General features: G+C 38.0%; 1 protein-coding gene across 2 annotated transcripts; it reads right to left on the bottom strand.

The window, feature by feature from the left end:
- Nucleotides 1-1,100: 1,100 nt before the first annotated feature.
- Nucleotides 1,101-22,209, bottom strand: Chk1 (checkpoint kinase 1). 2 transcript variants are annotated; one of them, XM_030978126.1, is made up of 13 exons: nt 21,972-22,209; nt 19,327-19,432; nt 17,988-18,087; nt 17,263-17,386; nt 16,091-16,225; nt 15,227-15,415; nt 14,577-14,681; nt 13,189-13,275; nt 12,050-12,146; nt 8,797-8,971; nt 7,380-7,514; nt 5,197-5,298; nt 1,101-4,032 (listed from the first exon to the last, which is right to left on the bottom strand). In XM_030978126.1, exons 2-13 carry the CDS (start codon nt 19,389-19,391, stop codon nt 3,940-3,942), a joined length of 1,407 nt encoding a protein of 468 aa, XP_030833986.1. In that variant the 5' UTR covers nt 19,392-19,432; nt 21,972-22,209; the 3' UTR covers nt 1,101-3,939. The 2 variants fall into 2 exon arrangements, with proteins under 2 accessions (XP_030833986.1, XP_030833987.1); XM_030978127.1 differs by lacking the exon at nt 21,972-22,209 and adding an exon at nt 19,527-19,573.
- Between the last annotated feature and the right edge of the window lie 801 nt (nt 22,210-23,010).

Here is a 23,010-nt window from a genome sequence, read left to right as displayed (position 1 = left end):
TATCTTGTACTTTTTATAAGCCTTTAGTCTAGAGGCTAGACCTATAATGAATGAATGTTTTTGTTTATAAGTGTTGGACTACATTCGGTGCATGCTACTTTTTGTGGTTCTTAATCTGAAAAAAGGGAACAAAGTTTTACAAGTCAAGGGGAAGAGGAGGGGAAGAGGAGGGGAGGGGAGGGGGGTGCTATCAAAGGTAGGGACGAGCATTAGTGTAGGCCTACCCTAAATAACAGTGGGGGCGCGGGGAGGGGGTGGAGGGATTGGAATGAAACTAAATGTTGAGTAAACTAGACCTCTACCGGTACATACCTGAACCAAATGATAAAAAGAGCTCAAGAAAGAAATGAATGGAGTTGCAGTAAAGGAGAGTATATAGAAGAAGACCACCACCATTACCTTATATTAAAGACCGTCGCCACTACTGGGCAAGAAGGGATTAGACCACACAGCGAGCCATCGAGGTCACTGCGACAGGTGGCTATCTCATTAACTCAGCTCTCATTTAACATAGGAAAAAGAGGATCATGGGGGACCAACAGGCACCGATTGGGGAAGTTTTCTATATAGAGGGAGCAAGTAGCTACAAGTATGGCAGTGTGCCTTTAAGACCAATTGGACCTTTGGTCATGTGATTGTGAAAGAAATGTGAAATCGATCAGAAAAGGTTGATCATCTAGCATAGGTCTATAAGTAGATCTAGAAGTCTACTATTGGCGTGTACTGCAACTTCTGGAATCATCAAAATGATAAGAAATTTGGCCCAGTCTTCGTAAAGTTACAAGCACTGTACACAGCAAGATGTATATGGGACTACGCACACGTCCGTGACACATGCGTTTTTCTCTCACAGTCCAATAGATAAACTAATTTACCAAATGTATCAATTAGTAGGCGGTTTCCCGGCAAAATTTTATCATCATGTATTGGTCAAAACATTCTTTCACATGATTGGTAATAAAGAGCTTTCATTTTATTTTTGAAATTGGGACGTTTCCAATACTGGTGTTTACCTTTAAAAGGTCCAGAGCAATGGACCGCTTTATGGCTGATTTGTGAAGACAGTTTACAAATGAAATGAGAACCAGTCAAGACTTGAGTAAAGTGACAAAATAAATTTGTATTTGCAGCCAAGTCTGAGTAGACTAAACGATTTGTGCACTTACAATTTTTAAACGTGTTTATAGAGCAGTTTTCTGCTATTCTTACAACAATGAAAATATAATTTTCCCAAAAAACTCCAGAAAAAAAAAACATGAAGACATCAACACAAATACCTTGAATCTTTAAACTTTGCTGTCCATGAATCTTGTGCAAATTTCATAAGGTGATTCTGATTCCAAAACTTTTTTTTTTATGGATGCTCTATGGTTCCATCAGAGTCATTTCTGAATGCCTAAACTGAACATTTATGTGAATATATCTTAGCTTTTTTTCCGGAATGAAAAAGGGCCCCCCCCCCTGGATCTGCCCCTGCAAATAGCCATCCAGTCATTCATAGCTGTTTCATGATCATGACACAAATGTCTCTAGTTTTACATTATAAGTACATGTATGGTATACAGTTATCAACTAAATTATTCATACCCTTACCAAGTTTTGGAATTTTAAAGTATAATATATTAAAAAGGTGATTTATCCCGACTTATGTATCTTGAGAAGGAGATAATACTGTCATCTTAAAGTACCGTTATTCAACAAAGGCCCTAATTCAACCAGTTCACCTTTCATTCTTGAGTAACAAAATACACAAAAGCACCAATTTTATAAGAGTTATGAATAATCTAGTTGCTGTATGAACAGCATGTACTTTTTACCAAATTATTTAGAGTCCACTTTCACACAGACATTTGAGACAAAGAGTCATTCATACCAGTAATACATTAAGTTTAGTACTTTAACTATGTGGTACATGACCATGTGTGTACTTAAAAAACTACCTATCTATTTTAGTACTGCATGTATTTAGGAATAAACTACAATGTCTAGCTATACATGATAACATTTATACTACAGTGATGTAAAGGAAACCATAGTTCCATAATACTGCTTGGCAATTTTTTCTGCATTGTTTACTTAAATTACATAGCATATATATATCGACTGCTTTTGAGGAGCACGGTTAAAAAATTTGGCCAAGGTGATGTCAAAACTGTACTGTTACACAAGACCAGACAAAAAAGCATATACCACATTACATGTGTCAATTCTCAAAAAGAGGTGTTTTAACAAAATATGCCAGACATGTGCTCCCGTGACGATTGCTCAAGGCTTAATTTTTGTCTAGTCCAGATTTTGTCTGTTCTTACATATTTTTTAATTTGTCTAAATTCATCTTTTCCCTCTCTCCAACATGCATACCACACAGATCGCCATGTCTCCACCAATCGTGTGATTCCCAAAACACACACGACGAGGGTACGAATGAAAGGACCGTCTTGGTTTTAATTACTCAGTGGGTTAAATGAGCAATATGTAAACAATCCATTCAGTGTTTCTGCGAAAATTGCCCTACGATAATATCATACGCTAACTGAATGCTGTACTTCAACTTGAGACAAAAATCTAAACATAAACATAAACATAACCCCTTTACAATTTATCTGCTACGCATACAATAACACACACTTTTGGCAAAATAGCAGTGCAGTTCTATACATGTAACTCGAATGATCCTTACTCCTGGTCCTTAACCATCATAGGAATTCAAATTCATATTGACTTTAATGTCCCTTTTCCATCATGCAAGTCCTGAATTTCAATCCAATTGTGCGTCTCTAAAAAAATGATCTTAACTAGGTTTACACCGGTATAAAGTAATCTTCTAATCTAAAGTATTTCCCTCATTATTTGCATTGATCTATACAGACATTGTGAGAAAATCTAGGAAAACCATGATTATATCTCAAATGTAATGTTTAGGATTAAGGAAACTTCAACAAGGCAACATATATATTTTGGCACATTTTTATAACGACAAAACAAACAAAAAAGGCAATTCCGCGCAACATGTCCCATATGACATACAGTGTACATGTGAGACAATTATCCTTCATTTCATTCCAAAATGAATGTCTCTTGATATCTACTGAATAATCATTCTTTCTTGTATCACTAGACTATGGTGCTGTCAAGAGATTTGTTTATATTTTTGGATGAAATAAAACCAGACAGGAATACTTGGTCAAAGACAAAAATCATAATAACAAGCATACAATTCGCAAAGCACCATGACAGAGACACAAACATACAAACACTAATTTCTTCTTTTCGGAAAAAAATGCGACTTTTTGCAAAAGTAACAATTACGGTAACAAGGAAATCTTGTGTAAATTAACTTTGATAATGAGCACATACAAACATGTATAACTTTAAAGAAGGAATGATGATGCCAAGAACTGAGCCATTCCTTGAGATTTTTGATGAATCCATGGAATTTGTTTCTGAGGAAGTTAAAAATGACATTGGTATGGTACCATTTGGTCCCAGATAGTCAAATTTGCTATAGCGACCACCTGTATAGAAAGACTATCTGTCTATTAAGGAGACATTTTTTGTTTTCCTTGAATATTGTTCTTCATTGAATCCTGTACTGAAGGAATCTGTATATACTGCCAATAAAGACTATGTTTCATGTTTCCCTGAAAGTTCTTTATATACAGATTTCACTGTATTGGGAAGAGGTGGTCCTCTTGAATCCACAAAGTTGGAACAAGTTCAGAACGGCTCGAGTGGAGGTCTAGTTTGTTTCTGACAAGGAGCAGAGATGGACGCAAGGCAATCAGAGGATCGTTACAAGTTCAGAGTGGTCTCGTTCGTTTGGCCTTGCCTAAACAAGACTAGCTTTTGTCCTAGTGCTATCCAAGGCACGGAGGAAGTTCAAATTTGCATCGGTGAGATTACAGTGGATAGTCCCAGATGTGTGGTAGAGGTTAAAGGTCATAGTGGCATCAGAGGAGGCCCTTTGACAATGATGGGTGGAAGCTTATCCTTGATCTTCACGAAGTGCTTCTTGAACTCCAGACCGTCACCCTACAGAGACAGAGAGAGAAAGGGGGAGGGAGAGAGAAAGGGGGAGGGGGAGAGGGGGGGGGGGGAGGAGAGAGAGAGAGAGGGGGAGAAAGGGAGAGAGAGAGAGAGAGAGAGAGAGAGAGGAAGAGCAAGAGAGAGGGCGAAAGAGGGAAGGAGGCACAGAGAGAGGGGAAGGAAGAGAGAGTGAGAAAGAGAGGGAGGTTGAGAGAGGGGAAAAGAGGGAGAGAGTGAGAGAGAGGGGGACGGGGGAGGGAGCGAGAAAGAGAGAGGTTAAGAGAGACGGGGGGGGGGGGGGGAGGGTTGAGAGAGAGAGGGATTAGAACGATCCATCTATCATCCCGTTTTTTAAAAAAAAGGCATTTATATTAGATGCTGAAAACTAAACAAACACCACCTTCCTGATTTAGGTTCTAAATATTGATTAAAAATATCTACGACCAGACTTTCAGAGCATTTGACTCTCCTTGTAAGAATAAAAGCTGAATCGGCATCAAATCTTAGACAACCGCACTACTCGTGTGACGTCACTACGATTATGAGCCAACTTATAGTTTTTCCTCCTCCATGGAAGCATGACATCCCTGGAGAATTAGATTTCCTTTTCCTTAATCGTATGACTATTCAGATCCTCAGTCATTGAGACTTTATAAGTTTGATATTAATATCAAATGCTATTGCAAATTCTTCTAAAATCTGATCGAATAGTGTACTGTAGGCTTTAGTCCTAGCCCATAGCAGTTTGGCATCACCTTTTAGTAAAGTTATACTTACATCTTTTGATTCAGAATGCTCTGAATTATAAATTGTACATGAGCAGAAAGGACTAAAAGCAGTTTAAAATTTGAGTTCATTGCATTGCAGCATGTTGTGTTGTTAGTGGATAAGAACCACTGACTTGTAGGTTATCATTACAGTCTCTCAATTGGCAATGCGGAGTGAAGTTTATTTGTGTACAAATTGGCAACATTTCTATTCACACTGGTCCATATCACATACATTTTCATTATTTTAAACTATGAAAGAGGGGATAATATGAGTAATCGTTGCTAATTTGAGGATAAAAACCCGATTCATTTAGATCTCAAGAATGCTCTGAACAGCTTTAGGCTAATGGAAGCTACCCTTAAGTTCTGTCAATTTATGAAAGCTCTGGAGGAAGTTTACCTTTGACAGTCTGAAGTCTACTAGTACTTTCTGATCCATTTCAAGCAGGTTGGCCTTGAAAGTGAGTTGGTTCTTACGCTTATCTAGAGTAGATATTGTCACCTGTGAAGAAAGAAAGATGGTCTAATAAGTCACTGCATACAATAACATAATAATAATACAGTCAAACCTACTTTAGTGACCACCTGTCTTCAAAGACCACATTTTTTGTTTCCCTTGGAAAATTGTTTCTCATTGAAACATGTACTAAAGGTACCTGTCTACAAAGACTACTTTTGGGGTTTCCCTTGGGCGGTCGCTATAGACAGGTTTGACTGTAATATGCATTCCTGTATAATGCATATCACATTTCAACGCCTCTGTGGACTACCAAACGACTTTGAATAAAAGTACTACTCCGTCTTTATCTCTGGCAACCGTAGCACTAGGTCCATCCAAGGAATAAATCCGACCAAGTTCCCAGAGACACAGATAGAATTATTACAGAGACGGGGAACTTACCTGATTGAGACGGCTTTTCTTCCACAAGTAGATGGGGAGTTTATCCAATGTAGTTGTAAGGACCTTCAGTGTTTTCTCACAGCCAGTTTGTAAAGAACTTCAGAGTAATATAGATAGTTAGAGAGGGAGACAGAGGACGAGAGGGAGAGAGAGAGAGAGAGAGAGAGAGAGAGCTCTAAGAAGAAAGAAAGAGCGAGGGAGAGACAGACAGAGAGAGAGAGCCCTCAGAAGAAAGAAAAAGAGAGGGATAGACAGACAGAGAGAGGGGAAGAGAGAGAGAGAGAGAGGGGAAGAGAGAGAGAGAGAGCCCTATTAGAAGGAAGGAAAAAAGAGAGGGATAGACAGAGAGAGGGGAAGAGAGAGAGAGAGAGAGCCCTAAGAAGGAAGGAAAAAAAGAGAGGGAGAGAAGGCAGAGAGAGAGAGAGAGAGCTCTAAGAAGGAAGGATAAAAAGTGAGGGAGAGAGAGAGAGAGAGAGAGACTCTAAGAAGGAAGAAAGAGAGAGAGAGAGACAGAGAGAGAGAGAGAGAGAGAGAGCTCTAAGAAGGAAGAAAGAGAGGGAGAGACAGAGAGAGAGAGAGAGCTCTAAGAAGGAAGAAAGAGAGGGAGAGACACAGAGAGAGAGCTCTAAGAAGGAAGGAAAAAAAGAGAGGGATAGACAGAGAGAGGGGAAGAGAGAGAGAGAGAGAGAGAGAGCCCTAAGAAGGAAGGAAAAAAAGAGAGGGAGAGAAGGCAGAGACAGAGAGAGAGAGAGAGCTCTAAGAAGGAAGGATAAAAAGAGAGGGAGAGACACACAGAGAGAGAAAGAGAGCTCTAAGAAGGAAGAAAGAGAGGGAGAGAGAGAGAGAGAGAGAGCTCTAAGAAGGAAGAAAGAGAGGGAGAGACAGAGAGAGAGAGAGAGAACTCTAAGAAGGAAGAAAGAGAGGGAGAGACAGAGAGAGAGAGAGAGAGAGAGAGCTCTAAGAAGGAAGAAAGAGAGGGAGAGACAGAGAGAGAGAGAGAGAGAGAGCTCTAAGAAGGAAGAAAGAGAGGGAGAGAGAGAGAGAGAGCTCTAAGAAGGAAGAAAGAGAGGGAGAGACAGAGAGAGAGAGAGAGAGAGAGAGCTCTAAGAAGGAAGAAAGAGAGGGAGAGACAGAGAGAGAGAGAGCTCTAAGCAGGAAGGATAAAAAGAGAGGGAGAGACAGAGAGAGAGAGAGCTCTAAGAAGGAAGAAAGAGAGGGAGAGACAGAGAGAGAGAGAGCTCTAAGAAGGAAGAAAGAGAGGGAGAGACAGAGAGAGAGAGAGCTCTAAGCAGGAAGGATAAAAAGAGAGGGAGAGACAGAGAGAGAGAGAGCTCTAAGAAGGAAGAAAGAGAGGGAGAGACAGAGAGAGAGAGAGCTCTAAGCAGGAAGGATAAAAAGAGAGGGAGAGACAGAGAGAGAGAGAGCTCTAAGAAGGAAGAAAGAGAGGGAGAGACACAGAGAGAGAGAGAGAGAGCTCTAAGAAGGAAGAAAGAGAGGGAGAGACACACAGAGAGAGAGAGACAGAGAGCTCTAAGAAGGAAGGATAAAAAGAGAGGGAGAGAGAGAGAGAGAGAGAGAGAGAGCTCTAAGAAGGAAGAAAGAGAGAGATAGAGCTTTAAGAAGGAAGACAGAGAGAGAGAAGGAGGGACAGGCAGATAGAATGACAGAGACATGGAATCTACCTGATTTCGACAGCTCTTCTTCCATGAGTAGATGGGGAGTTTATCCAATGTAGTTGTAAGGACCTTCAGTGTTTTCTCACAGCCGCAGCTTGTGAAGAACCTTGTCATGCGTCTCACGAGTCTCTGCATGGGGGTCTGAAAACAACGACAGTAAGTCACGTCACTACATGGTTTTCCAACAATTCATGATTGAAACATATAAATGGCGCCAAACAAGTGCTGTGGATCATCATCATTATCATGAGAAAAGTTCCCTGACTTTTCCCTCTGGTTTTTTTTTGCTGACTCTTTTCCTGGTAAAGTTTCAAAATGCCAAGAAAAATAAAAAATTATAATTTACACATCAAAATGGTACATGTATATCACAATAATTGATTGGTGGATTGCTTTTAGAATGCCCTAAAAAATTCATCTCTTCATCAATACTTTCAAGAAAGTCTTCTTTTTTATTTCATTTGTTGTCTCATTTATGTGTATCTTAATGCCCTCAACTTTTCTCTTCTTTTGCACCTTAAGCATATTATGTTGAGTTGGCACATTATAAATACATTATATTATTGCTTTTTCTTCCAATGGGAAGACTGCACAATGTATCCTTTCAAGGGCAATTCAACCTTTGTAATGAGTCCATTCAGCAAATTTAGAGACGCATACATCAGACCAATAATACAAAAGTTACATATGCTTGAAATACAAAATCACTACATCTGTGCAAAGCTCAAATTGGCACTTTAATCAGTGGATTATGACAAAGTCATGGATAACACATCTCCAGTATGTCATGTACAAAAATATAATTAATGTTTGTTTTTCTTCTTAGCGCTTTCTCCTGGGGCACTTCTCAAAATATATCAAGGCTAGCAAGTTATTATAAGATCCCCTAAGTGATACATTTTGCAAAATTGACATGTTAGTGATTTCTGAGTTTAATTTAGAACAAACAGGAGAGTTGTCCGTCACGAAAATCTAAAATTCCCTTACGCTTAATGACTAAAACTTTTGAAAATTTCATAACTTCTTATAGTTTGTCCTATTTCATGTAAACTTTTACCATTACCCTTCTCTAATTTTCTTCTTTCTTTTATTCAGAGCAACTTGCTAATAAGGCCATTTAAAAAAAAAAATGTTTAGCGTCCTGCCTTTTTGAAAAATAGGAAGGAGGAGGAGGCCCTTTTTTTCTCTTTTCCAAAATGGCTGCTCTCATTTTCCCTGACAGTCGGGCTATTTTTCAAGATTGCCGCCATCATTTTTTAATTTTTTTTTTTTTTAAATTAGAAATTTATCATTTTAGCATTATGTTTTTATTCATTGAAAACAAATTTGGAGGCGGCCCCTAAAAAAGAAGTGAGCAGGGGGGGGGGGGACGCTAAACTTTTTTTTTTTTAATGGCCTAAAGTTGGATTTTTCCTTTTTATACCTGTGAAGCTCCTGGAGTACACTGCAGCTGACTACTCAACAGCATGTTGTCTGAATGTATAGGCTGGGAGAAACTGAAAGCGTTCACAAGTTCCTCCACTGAGCTCGGTATACTGCCCTCGCCTGGTGTCGATGGGGCATTGGTGTGGTAGGTGGGTTGAGAGGACGAGACTTTGCTGCAGAGGATACAAAACAAAAGTATTCATATAATTTCTGCGTGACCTCATTCTAGATAACTATGGAAAAATACTTGGGATAAAATACTGAGCCAAAATCTTACACTAAATACCAGAGTTGGCTAAGTATTTAATCTGAGCCAAAATACTGAGTAAAATACTCATATTTTCTGACTTAAATATTGAATTAAATAACGGCTCAGGGCCCTGTATTAACATAAAGATTTACTTACAATAAATCATAAAAATCTATTTCCAATCTTGCTGCAACCAGGGTTGGCATATTTCCCGCTTCGGAGGCTAATATTTCCCGGACGCCGGGAAATAAGCGGTATTTACAGGTATTTACCGCTTTTTACCAGTATTTACCACTTTTTACCGGGAAATACCGGGAAATATATTTTTCCACTCACTTGTTCATAGGGATTGTCCAATTTTGAACATAATAACAATGGTGGTGAGTATGGTTGCTCTTGTGTGTACTATTTGTCTGTGTGTGTGTGTGTGTTTGTTCGTGTGTTTGTCTAGGTCTGTAATTATGTACTGCTGGAAAAAAATACAGGAAAAAGATACCAAATATACACCTATTCTAGATATGATGTTCTTCATTTAAGGGAACCAAAACCTTCATACTAAGTTACTTTTATTGTAAAGTTTAAGATATTTGAATAAAATCAGTGAAAAATTGAACAAAATCGGGCAAGGAATAAGGAAGTTAAAGCATTTAAAAATGACTAGTCACTAGAGGGCAATATTCAATTCGATGACATCATTTGTGGACAACTCTCCATGCCTTTTGTATATCAAATTTCACAAGTCTTTCGTTTTTTTCCTATTTATTTGTGTTCTTGATCGGATTTCATAACATGTGAAGTAGAATATCATTTTGCATTCTATTATCTCAATCACAAGAAAGAAGGAAAAACATGAAATTTGATGTACAAAAGGCATGGATGTCATCAAATGGAATATCGCCCTCTAGTGACTAGTCATTTCAAAAAGCTTTAACTTCCTTATTCCTTGCCCGATTTTGTTCAAATTTTCACTGATTTTATTCAAATATCTTAAAATTTACAATAAAAGTAACTTGTATGAAGGTTTTGGTTCCCAGTTGCCAATTACCATATTCATGAATACCTATTAATTAGCATATGCACAAAATGCCATTTGTTTGGGTGTGTACAATTTTGTATGCAGTGAGGATTTTATAAATCTGTTTGTGTGTTCCTACTATGAGTATTGTGCTGCTAATTATTTCAGAACAATATTTTCAGTTATGGGGCTAAAAACAAGTAAAATTATTAATAAATAGAGAATTAAAATCATATTTCCCTTTTTTTACATATTTACCGGACGCGCATCTTATTTACCGGACGGTATTTACCGGTATTTACCGCCGTTAATTACCGCCACCAGTATTTACCACCCAACCCTGGCTGCAACTAATTCTATCTTACCAGGGGAGTGTTTCACAAAGACTAAGATTGACTTTAAGTTGGACTTAACTATGGCAGGCTTTTCATGCTACTGTTTTCTCTCACCATTTACTGGCATTGGTTAATCAAGGGACTTACAAATCATGGTCGCAAATCTACAGAATTTAAATTTTTTAATAATTCATTGATGAAGGAAAAAATATTATCTAAAGATCATAATGGTGAGAGCAAACAGTGGCATGAATGGCCTGCCATAGTTAAGTCCAACTTAAAGTCGATCTTAGTCTTTGTGAAACACTCCCCATATCTACTCGTAGCAAGAAAATTTTCAAAATTAAATTTCACACTAATATTTTGAAATAAAGAACTAAAAATATGCAATTCACAAACTTCTATTTCAATTTGATTAAATAAATATGCTTTAGAAATAAATGGATATCGTTTCAGTTGACGGTAGGTGTTTTTATCGCTCTAATATTGAGGCTGCAAGAAAGGAATCATGCTTCGTGACCTTACCGAGTGCGTTCAGAAACGGAAGTGGAAATATGACCCACTGAAGACTGAGCAAGTTAAGAAAGTCCCACACACAAGACTAAAATGTTGATCAGACTATTACAATTAAATCGTAATAGTACTAATAGGCATTAATTTAATTGTCAAAATATATCCACAACATAATGGTTTACCCTTGATAGTATGATGAAGGAAAGTAAATTAAAGCTCTTGAAATAACATTGAAGTGCCTTGTTGAATTGGAGTCCCTGAAAGCCTCACGTGATGTTTTTAATTGGTAAATTCTTATTGTTCCGATTAGCTCGGATGAGGGTGTAGAGATGTAAACATGCATATCAAGCTTGACTCGTAACTTCACTACTTCAGCTTGCCGTTACACACGCATTTTTAGAACGAACGAAAGGCACTTCGATGTTATTTCAAGAGCTTCAAATTATTTTCCTTCATCAAAATATCAAGGGTAAACCATAATGTTGTAGATAAATTTTGACAATTAAATTAATGCCTATTAGTATTACGATTTAATTGTAATAGTCTGATCAACATTTTAGTCTTGTGTGTAGGACTTTCTTAACTTGCTCAGTCTTCAGTGGGTCATATTTCCACTTCCGTTTCTGAACGCACTCGGTAAGGTCACGAAGCGTGATTCCTTTCTTGCAGCCTCAATATTAGAGCGATAAAAACACCTACCGTCAACTGAAACGATATCCATTTATTTTTTAAAGCATCTTCATTTAATTCAGTTGATTATGTTAAAATTTTGAAAGCAGTAACTGTCTTTTCCGTCGCATTATTGGAACAACTACTTAATCTTAACTCCCTCCGCTGCATGCATACGGTTTTAGTGTCAGTGGTGAAAATTTCGGGTACCCGGTCCCCGCCCGAAATTTTGAAGTCAAACCAGGGTTCGGCAAAACCCGTGATGACTCAGGCCTAATACAATCAACCATAACTTTTGTCTGTAACGGTGCCCTAGCTGGATGTCTAGTTCATTACTGAGTAAAGTAGTAAACAACTTGGAAAAAATCAGTACATGTACATCAATCAACAAAAACAACGAAAATGTTATAAACATTGTAATCATCTTCCAACTTTTGATCTAGTGAGTATTTAAAGGGGACATGCTTACTTGTTTCCAGCTGCAAGCGGTGACAGATCATTTCCGGTACACACTCGCTTCATACTGCCTGTATTCGGCGAGCTGGTGGGGACTCTTCCGATGGTACCTGTACAGAAAAATTAAAATATCAACACTTTAAAACAGTGCTGTTGGGAACGTAAAATATTTTTATTTTGGGCCCCGTCTTACAAAGAGATGCGATTGATCCAAATCTTATGTACATAGTTGCATTTGATATCATTCATAAATAAGTTGCGATTAATATCAACTCTATATAAGATGGGGCCCAGAATTACCTTAAATATCAATGGACATTTAAAACATGGAGAGGTTCCACTTGGTACATTTAAAAATTGCACCTAAAAGTAATGGAGTTGCTCAATAAAAAGATTTTGTTTCTGTTCATCATTCTTTCCCACCTTTCAGAAAAGTTCCTACAAGAATAGACAACTCATGGCAAAAGTGAGAATATACGGTTAAGGTGCACAGACAGTAATTGGTGCATACAGAGATGCAATTACACATACTTTCTTTTTGAGACTCGCATTATATATATACTATTTCTGAGATGTCATTCAAAGAGTAAATGGTGGCCTCAGTGACAATGCAAACTGAGCTTTTTGATCAAGTTCGTAGCTTATTTCTTGAATATAGATATTCATATTGTAGACCTATCTTTTAAAACAAATAATTCACGCTATGAAGTTTGTTCATACATTGCACTCAATTCAGTCGTGATGAGACTGATAATGAACTCGACAAGTCTCATTCATTATTCTATCGTTATTTAAGCTATGACACTATGAATAACCTTCTGCTTAGCATTCGTCTCGAAGGGTTTTACAGTTTTGTACAAATGACCTTTATCTGCCCATGTGCAGATAGCATCTCGGATAGCATCCCACAACTAGACGTTGTGATGTGCGCCTTTAAATCCAGCTAAAAGTGGAAGTTACAAACTGATTCAGCCAACGAGGCAGGTTAGGAACTGAGTCACATCTTTTTGATGGTGACGTTTCAAGGTCGGTCCCCAGACGTAAATAGTCATATCTGATTGATACACGTCTGTAAAAACCCAATACACACACACACACACACGCATCTCTAAAGCAGCTTCCTGTCGGAGGAGCAAGTGTCGTACAACTGACCTTTTGACCTGTACCAGCGATCTTTCTTTATTTGTGAGATGGTAATCCTCTTGGCCGGAGTCTCCGTCAGGATCTTCCTCAGAAGGGCTATGATTGGAAGAGATCAGTACAGAAGTGGCATGTCAAATTGGCAATTCAAGTTTGCACCTTCTTCGGGACAATTTTCCAAAATTTGTGCTGTTTTATAGCTCAAATTCTTTTGAGTAAGAGTAACTTAAAAAGTTGGTTACAGTTAGACGGATAAGCAGAAACTGCAAATTATAATTTTGAACATAATGTGACCATTTTGTTGCATTACTATACGGTATCAGATGCCAGATTTTTTTTTGTTTTTACTGTTTTTCCTTTATTAAAAAATAGGTAGTGAAATAAATTCATTTTATTGGCGAAAATGTTGAGAAATTCAAAAATTCTTGTTCATATAAAATTGGCAAATCCAAATATGCAAAATATACACAACATATGGTCTACCACTCTGTGCATTATTAAAATACATGGAAGCCTGTATATAAAGATCGCTCAAGGGAAACATGAAAAGAGGTCGTTACAGTGAGGCAGGTGGTCTTTTACATGCATGTGCAGGTTCCTTTAGTACAGGTTTCAATGAGAAACCATATTCAAGGGAAACAAAAAAAAGCAATCTTTATAGACAGGTGGTCTTACTATACAGGTGGTCGCTAAAGCAGGTTTGACTGTAATTACTCCCAAAGTGATAGAAGTGCTTCATTAAGTACCTTTCTCTCCCGTTTTGGAAAAACAGTCAATCCTGCTTCATTGCCCATCTGTATAGAAAGTCTGTCTGTCTTAAAAGACCACATTTTTCATTCCCCTTGAATATGGTTCTTCATTGGATCCTGTACTGAAGGAATTTGTACTGATCGAACCTGTAAATCAAGACAACCTGCCTAAATAGACTGTTTTTTATGTTTCCCTTCAGTTCTCTTTTAATATGTAGGTTTCCCTGTAATACTTCCACCTGTTTATTGCTGCATTTTTCATCCTCATTCAATATCACCTCCCCCCCCCCTCCCCCCCCCCCCATAAAAATAACAATAATAACAATTCAATTTCAAAATTTACTGATTATAGTCCAAACAAATCATTCTCAATTTTTTTTAAACATAACAAAGGATAACAAAAATTCAAATTATAGTACACCAAAGACAATTGAGCTCAAATGTCTAATTCACGATAAACAGAAAAAAAACAAAAAAACAATAACAATATGACAGTAAAATTATGTATTCCACAAAAATACAGGTGTATATACATATAATTATATTCAAATTCAAATTGGAATTCAATCTCCAAACACCCCCCCCCCCCCCTACCTCCCCCTGCCCATGGAAAATCAACTTATAAGTCAACATGTTTATTGGGATTCTTACCAAGGGGTGTGGTATCGATCTTTTTCCAAGGAGACAGATGCATCTTCTTATCCAACCAATCACAGTACTCCTTACAGCTGTATGTCGGCTCATCCCACGGCAATTCTGCAAAATAAAATTAAGCAAATTCTAGACGAAATTCATAGCATGCAAAATCTCTAACTAATGCTTCCCCACATGAAGAAATTTATCAGAGCATAGCGGATTGATCGGTTTTCAGGCATCATGTAGTGTACTACAAGGAAAATTGTAATGACTTGGGGTTAAGAATGAGCGTTATTTCCTTTTCATCTTCACAATAACTAAATTATTCATATCCCTTGTAAATTTGTTGTTGTTTTTCGTCAATCAAGAATGAAAGGTTGACCGGTTGATTGAATTAGGGCCTTTGTTGAATACTTTCAGATGTAAGATTTATCATTTCATATTTGTTAAGAAATATAAATTGGGACAAATACATTTTTTACTTACCCGGTACTTAATAAAAAATCACAAAACTTGGCAAGGATACGAATGATTTAGTTATTAACTGTACATGTACATGTATGTTGGTTATTTGTTTGTTTGTTTGTTTTACCTGACTGCTAAGGAAGCCCTTCCCCATTTTAGGTGATGGGTATACGTTTACCCTTCTCATTAAATTTGCTTACCCCCAGCCAGCATGGCGACCAGTATAATCCCACAAGACCAAACGTCAGCCGGTTCGGCGTGGTATTCCTTCCTCTTGAGTACCTCTGGGGCAACGTAAGGCGGCGTCCCGCAGCACTTGCCCAAGAGACGCTCCTTGCCCTGGTGCCGGAAGACGGTCGCTAGCCCAAAGTCTGAAACCTTCAGGTTATCTGAGGCAATAAAGCAGAAAAGCATGGGGGCTCGTTCAGATGTGATGAAGTAAACGGCTAATAAACCAAAACCAAAGCGGTTTGTTAACGCGTCAAAGAATTGCAACTGCGCATGACAGAGGATGGTTTTTGCCACGTCATATATGAACGAACCTGTATGGGGCAGGCTCTGACCTTACAATGTTAATCTTGGAGTAGATTTTCTGGTTTGAGGTTGCTAGCCCAAAGTCTGAAATCTTCAAGTTATCTAAGGTATTAAAGCGGAAGAGTACAGAAGCTGGTTCAGGGACCCGTTTCACAAAGCCCTTTTATATCAATGACAAATGACAAAAATCAGTGACAAATCTGTTGATAACCAATCAGAAGCAAGGATTTCAGTAGCTTATAAGTTATAACAAAATCTGTCATTTGTCACTGATGACAATTTTTGTTAAACGGGTCCCTGATGTGATGAGGTAAACCGCCACTAACCCAAAACCAAAACAGTTTATTTACGTGTCAATTAGGATGAATGGAAACTGCGCGCAACATAGATCCTATGCATATATTCACTGAGCTCTGTGTTATACAATACTGAAATGTGAAGCATATGATACTTTACATCATCTAAAAAAAAGCAGCGGTTTTGTCGCGTTATTTCGGAACAAACCTGTATGGGGCAAGCTCTGATCTTACCATGTTCATCTAGGAGCAGGTTTTCTGGTTTGAGGTCGCGATGCGTGACCCCTTTCTTATGCAGGTACTCTACACCGCCAATGAGTTGTGAGAAGAAACGATGAGCTTCGGTAACTTGCATGCCAACATCAGGCTCTGAAAGAAAGAAAGAAGGAAAGAGAGAGTGTGAGAATGAGAGAGAGAGGGAGAGAGAGCAAGAAAGAAAGAAAGAAAGAGTGAGAGTGTGAGAGAAAGAAAGAAAGAAAGAATGAGAGAAAGAAAGAAGGAGAAAGAAAGAAAGGAAAGAAAGAGTGAGAGAGAGAGAATGAAGGAAAGAGAGAAAGAAAGAAGAAAACAAAAAAGAAAAAGAGAAAGAATGAGGGAGAAAGAAGAAAGGAAAGAATGGGTGAGAGAGACAAAGAGAGATTGAGAGAGAGAGAGAGAGAGAGAGAGAGAAAGAAGGAAAGTATTAATGAAAGACAGGAACGAAGTGAAATAGGGGATAATCAGATTTTTTGTTATTTCAAACTTATACAGTGAAACCTGCTTTAGCGACCACATGTACGACCACCACCTTTAAAAAAACACATTTAACTTGAAAATATGGTTTCTCATTGAACCCTGTACTAAAGGAATCTGTACATAAAGACCACCTGCCTGTAAAGACCAATTTTCATGTTTTCCTTGAGTGGTCTTTATATACAGCTTTTCCTGTATTACACTATCTCTCCTGATTGTGTGGTTGGCTTGTCTCTTTCTAGGAATACTGCTACAAAACACTGAATTTAAGAGGAAAATTACAAGAGCTGAATACAAAAAAGAATGGAATGTTTTTCATGCTTAAAACCTGCTGTAGAGCAGAGCACCAGAAAGAGGGAGAAGTAAATCTTTTCATCTATATTGCAAAAAATACAAAAGAAACCTACTTAAATGCAACCACCTATTTATAAAAACCAAAGCTTTCAATTTCCCTTGAATAGTCATAGTGTTTCTCATCGAAATATGGATATAAGGTGAACCTGATTGCAATTGCAAATTGTTTCAAAATTGGATCATAGTCAGATCGTGTAGTGTGCGCCGGGTCTTAGCATTAGCTTAATAATCATAATAAGGTGTGTTCTACAGAAGCAATACCTGGAAAAACCTAAAAATTTACAGAAAGTAACAGTAATTTGAAATACGCTGTTTCTTACCTATTCTATCAAAGAGCTCTCCTCCGCTAGCGTACTCCACGAACAAATACTGGATGCTGCCCTCTTTACGATGACCATAGAAACGGATGATATGCGGATCTCCTAACATTCGATGAATGCATACCTAAGAGGATAGTAATAATAATAATAATGATGATAACAATAATTATAATAATAATAATAATGATAATAATGATTATAATAATAATGACAACAATAATAATAATAATAATAATAATAATAATAATGACAATAATAATAATAATAATAATAATGACAATAATAATAATAATAATAATAATGACAATAATAATAATAATAATAATAATGACAATAATTGGATTCATAAAACGGCTGAGCCACGTTATGTGGTAATTATAGGTAGGCTTTCTATGCAGGTGATCACTAAAGGTTTGTTCGGATATGGCCTAGTAAACCGCCACGTTTTTTTAACATAAAAATGAATAGCAATTGCGTGCAACAAAAGAATTCTCGTATTTACTGAGCTCTCTGTTATAATATACAAAAATATGAAGCGCATTAAACTCGACACCATCTTTAAAGAAACGCTGCTGTTTTGCCGCATCATATGTGAACAAGATTTTAATTAAGAAGTTATCACTATTTCAAATGGACTATGAAGGATGATGGAAATTGTTGCCAATTTAAGAGAGTCTTTTCACTGATGAGCTTTAGAGATGTTTCAATAGCTTTGTCTACCTCACCTCTTTCCTAACACTATCAGCTGCCCCTTGTTGTTTATCTAGATGTAGAATCTTGACCGCTACTGCCTCCTGAGTTGACCGGTTGACGGCTAACTTGACCCTTCAAAAGAAGATTCAAAGGAATATATCAATCAAATCAATCAAATATCTTTTGATTACTGCCCCAAGGGAGAAGGCAGGTAGGAGATAAACAAAAAGTAACAATATATTTGTACACGACAAACTAGGGATTTACTCATGATTACGTCGTCATAGTACACTGACCAAATTGCCAATTTGAGATTCAAACAGATTTAGTGATCTCATTAATTCAAACATTCATAACTTTCTTATTATTGGTCCTTCTTGTATTTATTCAAACTTTTGCCATTCTGTTTCTCAAATGTTTTTGCTTTCATACAAATGAATTTATCACTACCGCGTAAGCTTGGATTGCCCTATTCAAGCGACCCATGGCCCCCAGCCATGAGGAACTGCACCCCTCAAAAACATCAGTTCATACATACTCCTTCCATTTTACATGCAATTTTTCATGTATGAATTTTCGTTTATGGACTATCCTGCTTCCGGTTTGGTTTACTAAAATATTCAAATGTTGTGCATACTGTTTAAACAAAGGTTGTTCAAGACAGACTGAAGGCTTGCCCAACATGGCAACACATAATGTGTGCAGGTTGGATTCCAAGAATAGTACATGTAGTTCATTCATTACCGTAATTCAATTCAATTCAATTTCGGTTTATTAATATCAACATATATTATACAATGTACAATACAGTAGTCCAGGGACCCAATAATGCAATGTTTACATAAAATGTGTATAAAAACTTGAATGACCATCTAAATGTACAGGTTAATGAAATAGCTTGTCACTAGGTCCCCTGGGGGGTGTTTCATAAAGAGTTTGTAAAGTTACGCATGACTTTACGAACGACTTGTATATGAAAAGCCAAATGGGATGCTCAATCATTATTAAAAACATCTAATAAAATTGAACTGTGCAGATGTAGATTAACATTCTAATGATAACAAACATTTTTATTGCAAAGTATATTTTTTGCCATAATTCAATTGAGGTTATTGAAAATATCAACAAAAAATTTGGGCACCCTATCTGGCACTTCATATACAAGTCGTTCGTAAAGTCATGCGTAACTTTACGAACAGCTTTATGAAACACCCCCCAGGAAAGAAACATCAGTACAAATGAATAAGGTAGTAAACCAGTCTATTCTACTCAGTGCTCTGTTTTGACTCATTTCATATGAATGATAGACTAGTCGACCCATTTCAACGCAATGGAAAACAAAAGATTTTAAAAATGGATTTATCTACTCACTCTCCATATGCTCCTTCGCCTAACGTCTGTACAAAGTCCCAACCATCTACAAAAGGAGTTACCATGGTTACTGCATATTATCACCTCTCTCGTTTGTAGAAGGATCCTGATAGAAAGATAAAGATAGGTCTACTTGTAAGGAAGTCCAGTGGCAGTTGTAACAATTTTTTAAAAACAGAAGATAAAAAGGATCATCTTACAACTGGCAGGACGAAAGCATGTTGCACAGTTCTGCTACATATGGAGGTGCACTATCTGAAAGATTAAGAATTCGGATTGAATATCTTGAAACTGAGTAACTCCACTCCAATGCTCATTCAGTAATTGGGTGACACGACATTTGCTCCTGCGACAATTGCTCCGGGCTTTATTTCGTCTAAGATGTAGGGTTAGGGTTAGGGTTTCAATAGGGTTTTATGTTAGGTTTAGGGTTAGGTTTAGGGTAGGGTATAGTGTTGAATCCAGGGTTGAAGTTAGCCATTCGATTAGTGTATGAAATTTACAGCGGAGCAATTGTCGCCGGAGCAAATGTCATGGAATCAGTAATTGACCTCTAGCACTGCACTGCATGTTAATATTACCGTAAGCGGCATTTGAATACATCAATTGTCAATACAATCATAACACACAGATACACACAATCATGCCGATGCGGCTGATCGGCAAGTTTGATCAGTAGACTAGATCTAGACAGTAGACTCACAATTTGATTTTTTTTATTATTCTTTATTAGGGTGTCTGATCGCGCACCAGATGTTGTGTACTAAAATCTTTCCCATAGAGATTGCACGCATCCCTATGTGGTCTATGTGCATTGAGCGACCAAGCAAAATTGGTCAATGATTTTATGAAAAATTTGAAATTCAAACCTTTAATAACAAATGATCCTGAAGGTGATACTCAATGAGTGAGGTGCCATATGAAAGAGCAGGTTTTTCTCCATATTCCCCATAGGGGGCCACCCCCAAAATTCTAAAAATATCTTGCTCAAAACAGCGATTTAAACATCGTTTCCATGGTAACTCGGAGATTTACCAATTTCACGAACTGCTCACCCGAGGGATAAGTTGGGCCAGCTGTAAAGAATATGCACTTATTTTTTCTCTAGTCCCAAGGGATCAATTGGCCCAACAGTTTGAAAATACCCTTGCTCCACGCTTTGCATATCGTGCTGTGCATTAGCTGTGCAGCTTTTGAGCAGAAATTATAACTCTGCGTGAACCACTTTTCTGTCCATTCTGACCGAAATGCTATGAATATTGCACAGTTTTTGAGGGGCTGTATCTTTTGATAGAAACATTGGTGAGTCTTGAAATTTGAAAGGTATTATTCTGATTACATTTTTTATTCCAATATCCAACAAAAATGGTGAAAAACGATCCCAAATTGAAAATTGAAAAATCGTCCAGACACTAGATCTAGATCTAGATCTAGGTCTAGATCTAGATCTAGGGTCTATTTTAACTTCGAAAAGATGAAAAAAATTGTATTTAGATCTAGAGTCTAACTGCTACTGCTAGACTTAGATCTAGAGTAAAGTACCCGGTTTTCGGCCACTTAAGACAAAATCCTATTTATTGGACTCTTTACTTCCTATTTATTATCATTTCTTGTTCAAATCATGAAGCAAATATTATTATTATTTAAACAAAAAAAGAATCCCCAAAAAAAATCACGAATTGCCATGACAATATTCATTTCAATTTTCACTGTTTTGGAGCCGGTTATCGGCCGAGCGTTTCAGTTTACGGCCGCATGTACAAAGTCAATAGGAAGCGCTCGCGCGCGCCGTGCGTTTGTGCGCTGATGTATAGCACAAGCGGGCGGAGCAGGTATCCCACGCCGGAGCTCCCGGGTGCCCGCCTGACCGAATACAGGCACAGCGGTGATCGGAAGTTGGAATCTGAATTAGACGGACATATCGTGTGTGCGTCGCGGTGTGCGGCTGCATTGATTTAATACATGCGATGAGATACTTTTGAGCTTGCGACCAGCACAAAATCGGGCTCTATATCTGAAAAATACTTGAAATAAAGCTCATTTTATGGTACCCATATTTCTTACATACACGCGTAAGAAACTCGATTTTTCAGATTTGGGTAGCGGGACCGCCGATTACATCGCTAAAATGTGATATTTTAGGATATATTTTTCATTGCAAATGTGGTTCTTCAGTGACACTGGCATGGTATGGTATGTGTGGGATATGTGTTATGCTATTATGCGATGTATTTTAAAGTGATTTTACCATGTATCCAACCAATTGGCCGAAAACCGGAGCTGACCGATTACCGGGTACTTTACTCTATTTAGGTGTCATCAATTGTCACAAATAACGATTTTGAGTGAAATCAGTTGAGTTTTGTACAGTGGTGTTTGAAATGTTGAGAATCAATAGCACAGCTTTTAATACACAGCCAGGATAGTAATGCAGCTATGCGTGAGTACCTCCAGTTTCCACTGTTCCAGGGAGCTCCGCCGCCGCGCCTTCGCTTAGGCGCCGGAGCCCCCTGGCCTGGAGTGGTCTACTCAGAGACTGAGCTGAACGACGACGACAGAAGTGTTGAAATTATTCAACTGCATGATGATTCAAGAAAAATGGGTGAGAAATGAGATGACAAGGCAAAATTCAATTCAATCAATACCTGAGTGATACGGTTGTCGATGTCCTTATGCAGAAAATTAAACTGCAAAGATCGGGGATCCACAAACCAGCAAGTAAGCAGATGACGTTGCTTGTTCGTATTTACACCGTGAACGTACCCGACGCGACGGCGGAAATTTGTCCAGCGTTTCGGTGATCGTGAGCACACCTAGTGCGGTGACTTCATTGAAACTACTGGCGCGCCAAATAATTGCACATGTTTACGTTTTGATCAATTTGTGTCGAAATGAAGAACGCCATCTATTGACGATATTTTATTTCGACGATTCATTTTCGGGATGGACAGGGGGATCTATCACCTGTCTCCAAATTGGGCAGTTACTTGTTATGAGTGAGAGGGAAAGGAAGAGGGAGAGGGAGAGAAAGAGAGAGAGAGAGAGAAAGAAAGGGGAAGAGAAAGAGAACGAGAAAGAGTAAGTGGCTGTATGTTTTTCTTTTATCTTCAGGCGCGGATCCAGGAATTTCCAATAGGGGGGGGGGGGGGGGCCGGAAATTCGAAATTCGCGCAGACCGTTATTTAAACTTACCAATACTGACAAGGTCATATTAGAAGCACTGTACTTTAATAGTGTACTGGTACCTACAAACGGGCACAATTATTTTGGAAAGGGGACATGCTCACGTCACATCTCTTGTCCGACATCAACATTCCCCGTTTTCAAGTTATGCTCGCGCGCAATTTTTTTGACATTTCCTTCAGTGGGGGCTGAAGCCTCTTGCCCCAATATCTATTTCCCGGTTTAATAATTTGGCGAGTGAGCGGCAATTTGAGCTTATGTATGTTGTGAAAAGTGTTAATTGTCACCAAAATATACGAGATAAGATATAACAAATGCATATTGGTAATTTTTAAATTTTTGGGGAAAGAGAGGCTGCAACCCCATCCCGCATTAACTGCAGGTGTTTTGAAATCAAATCAGACTCCCAAAAAAAAGTATTAACTGAAACGCACGAATCCAGTTTCAAAAGTCCAAAAAATGTCAGCTTCAGAGGGGGGCACATCACCCCTCAGACTCTCT

Source organism: Strongylocentrotus purpuratus, unplaced genomic scaffold, assembly GCF_000002235.5.
Source record: "Strongylocentrotus purpuratus isolate Spur 01 unplaced genomic scaffold, Spur_5.0 spur5_scaffold_1, whole genome shotgun sequence".
In the NCBI taxonomy this organism is placed as follows: Eukaryota; Metazoa; Echinodermata; class Echinoidea; order Camarodonta; family Strongylocentrotidae; genus Strongylocentrotus; species Strongylocentrotus purpuratus.
Note: the sequence above shows the minus strand (reverse complement) of the source record. Positions and strands in the feature narration are given on the sequence as shown.

Excerpts from the sequence above, each read along its gene's own strand:
- Chk1 (XM_030978126.1), bottom strand. The coding sequence starts at position 19,391 with ATGGTAACTCCTTTTGTAGATGGTTGGGACTTTGTACAGACGTTAGGC. Across the intron at positions 15,416-16,090 it reads CCTGCTCCTAGATGAACATG|ATAACCTGAAGGTTTCAGAC; the intron begins GTAAGATCAGAG and ends TTATTGCCTCAG. Across the intron at positions 7,515-8,796 it reads GTACTCCAGGAGCTTCACAG|ACCCCCATGCAGAGACTCGT; the intron begins GTATAAAAAGGA and ends CGTTGTTTTCAG.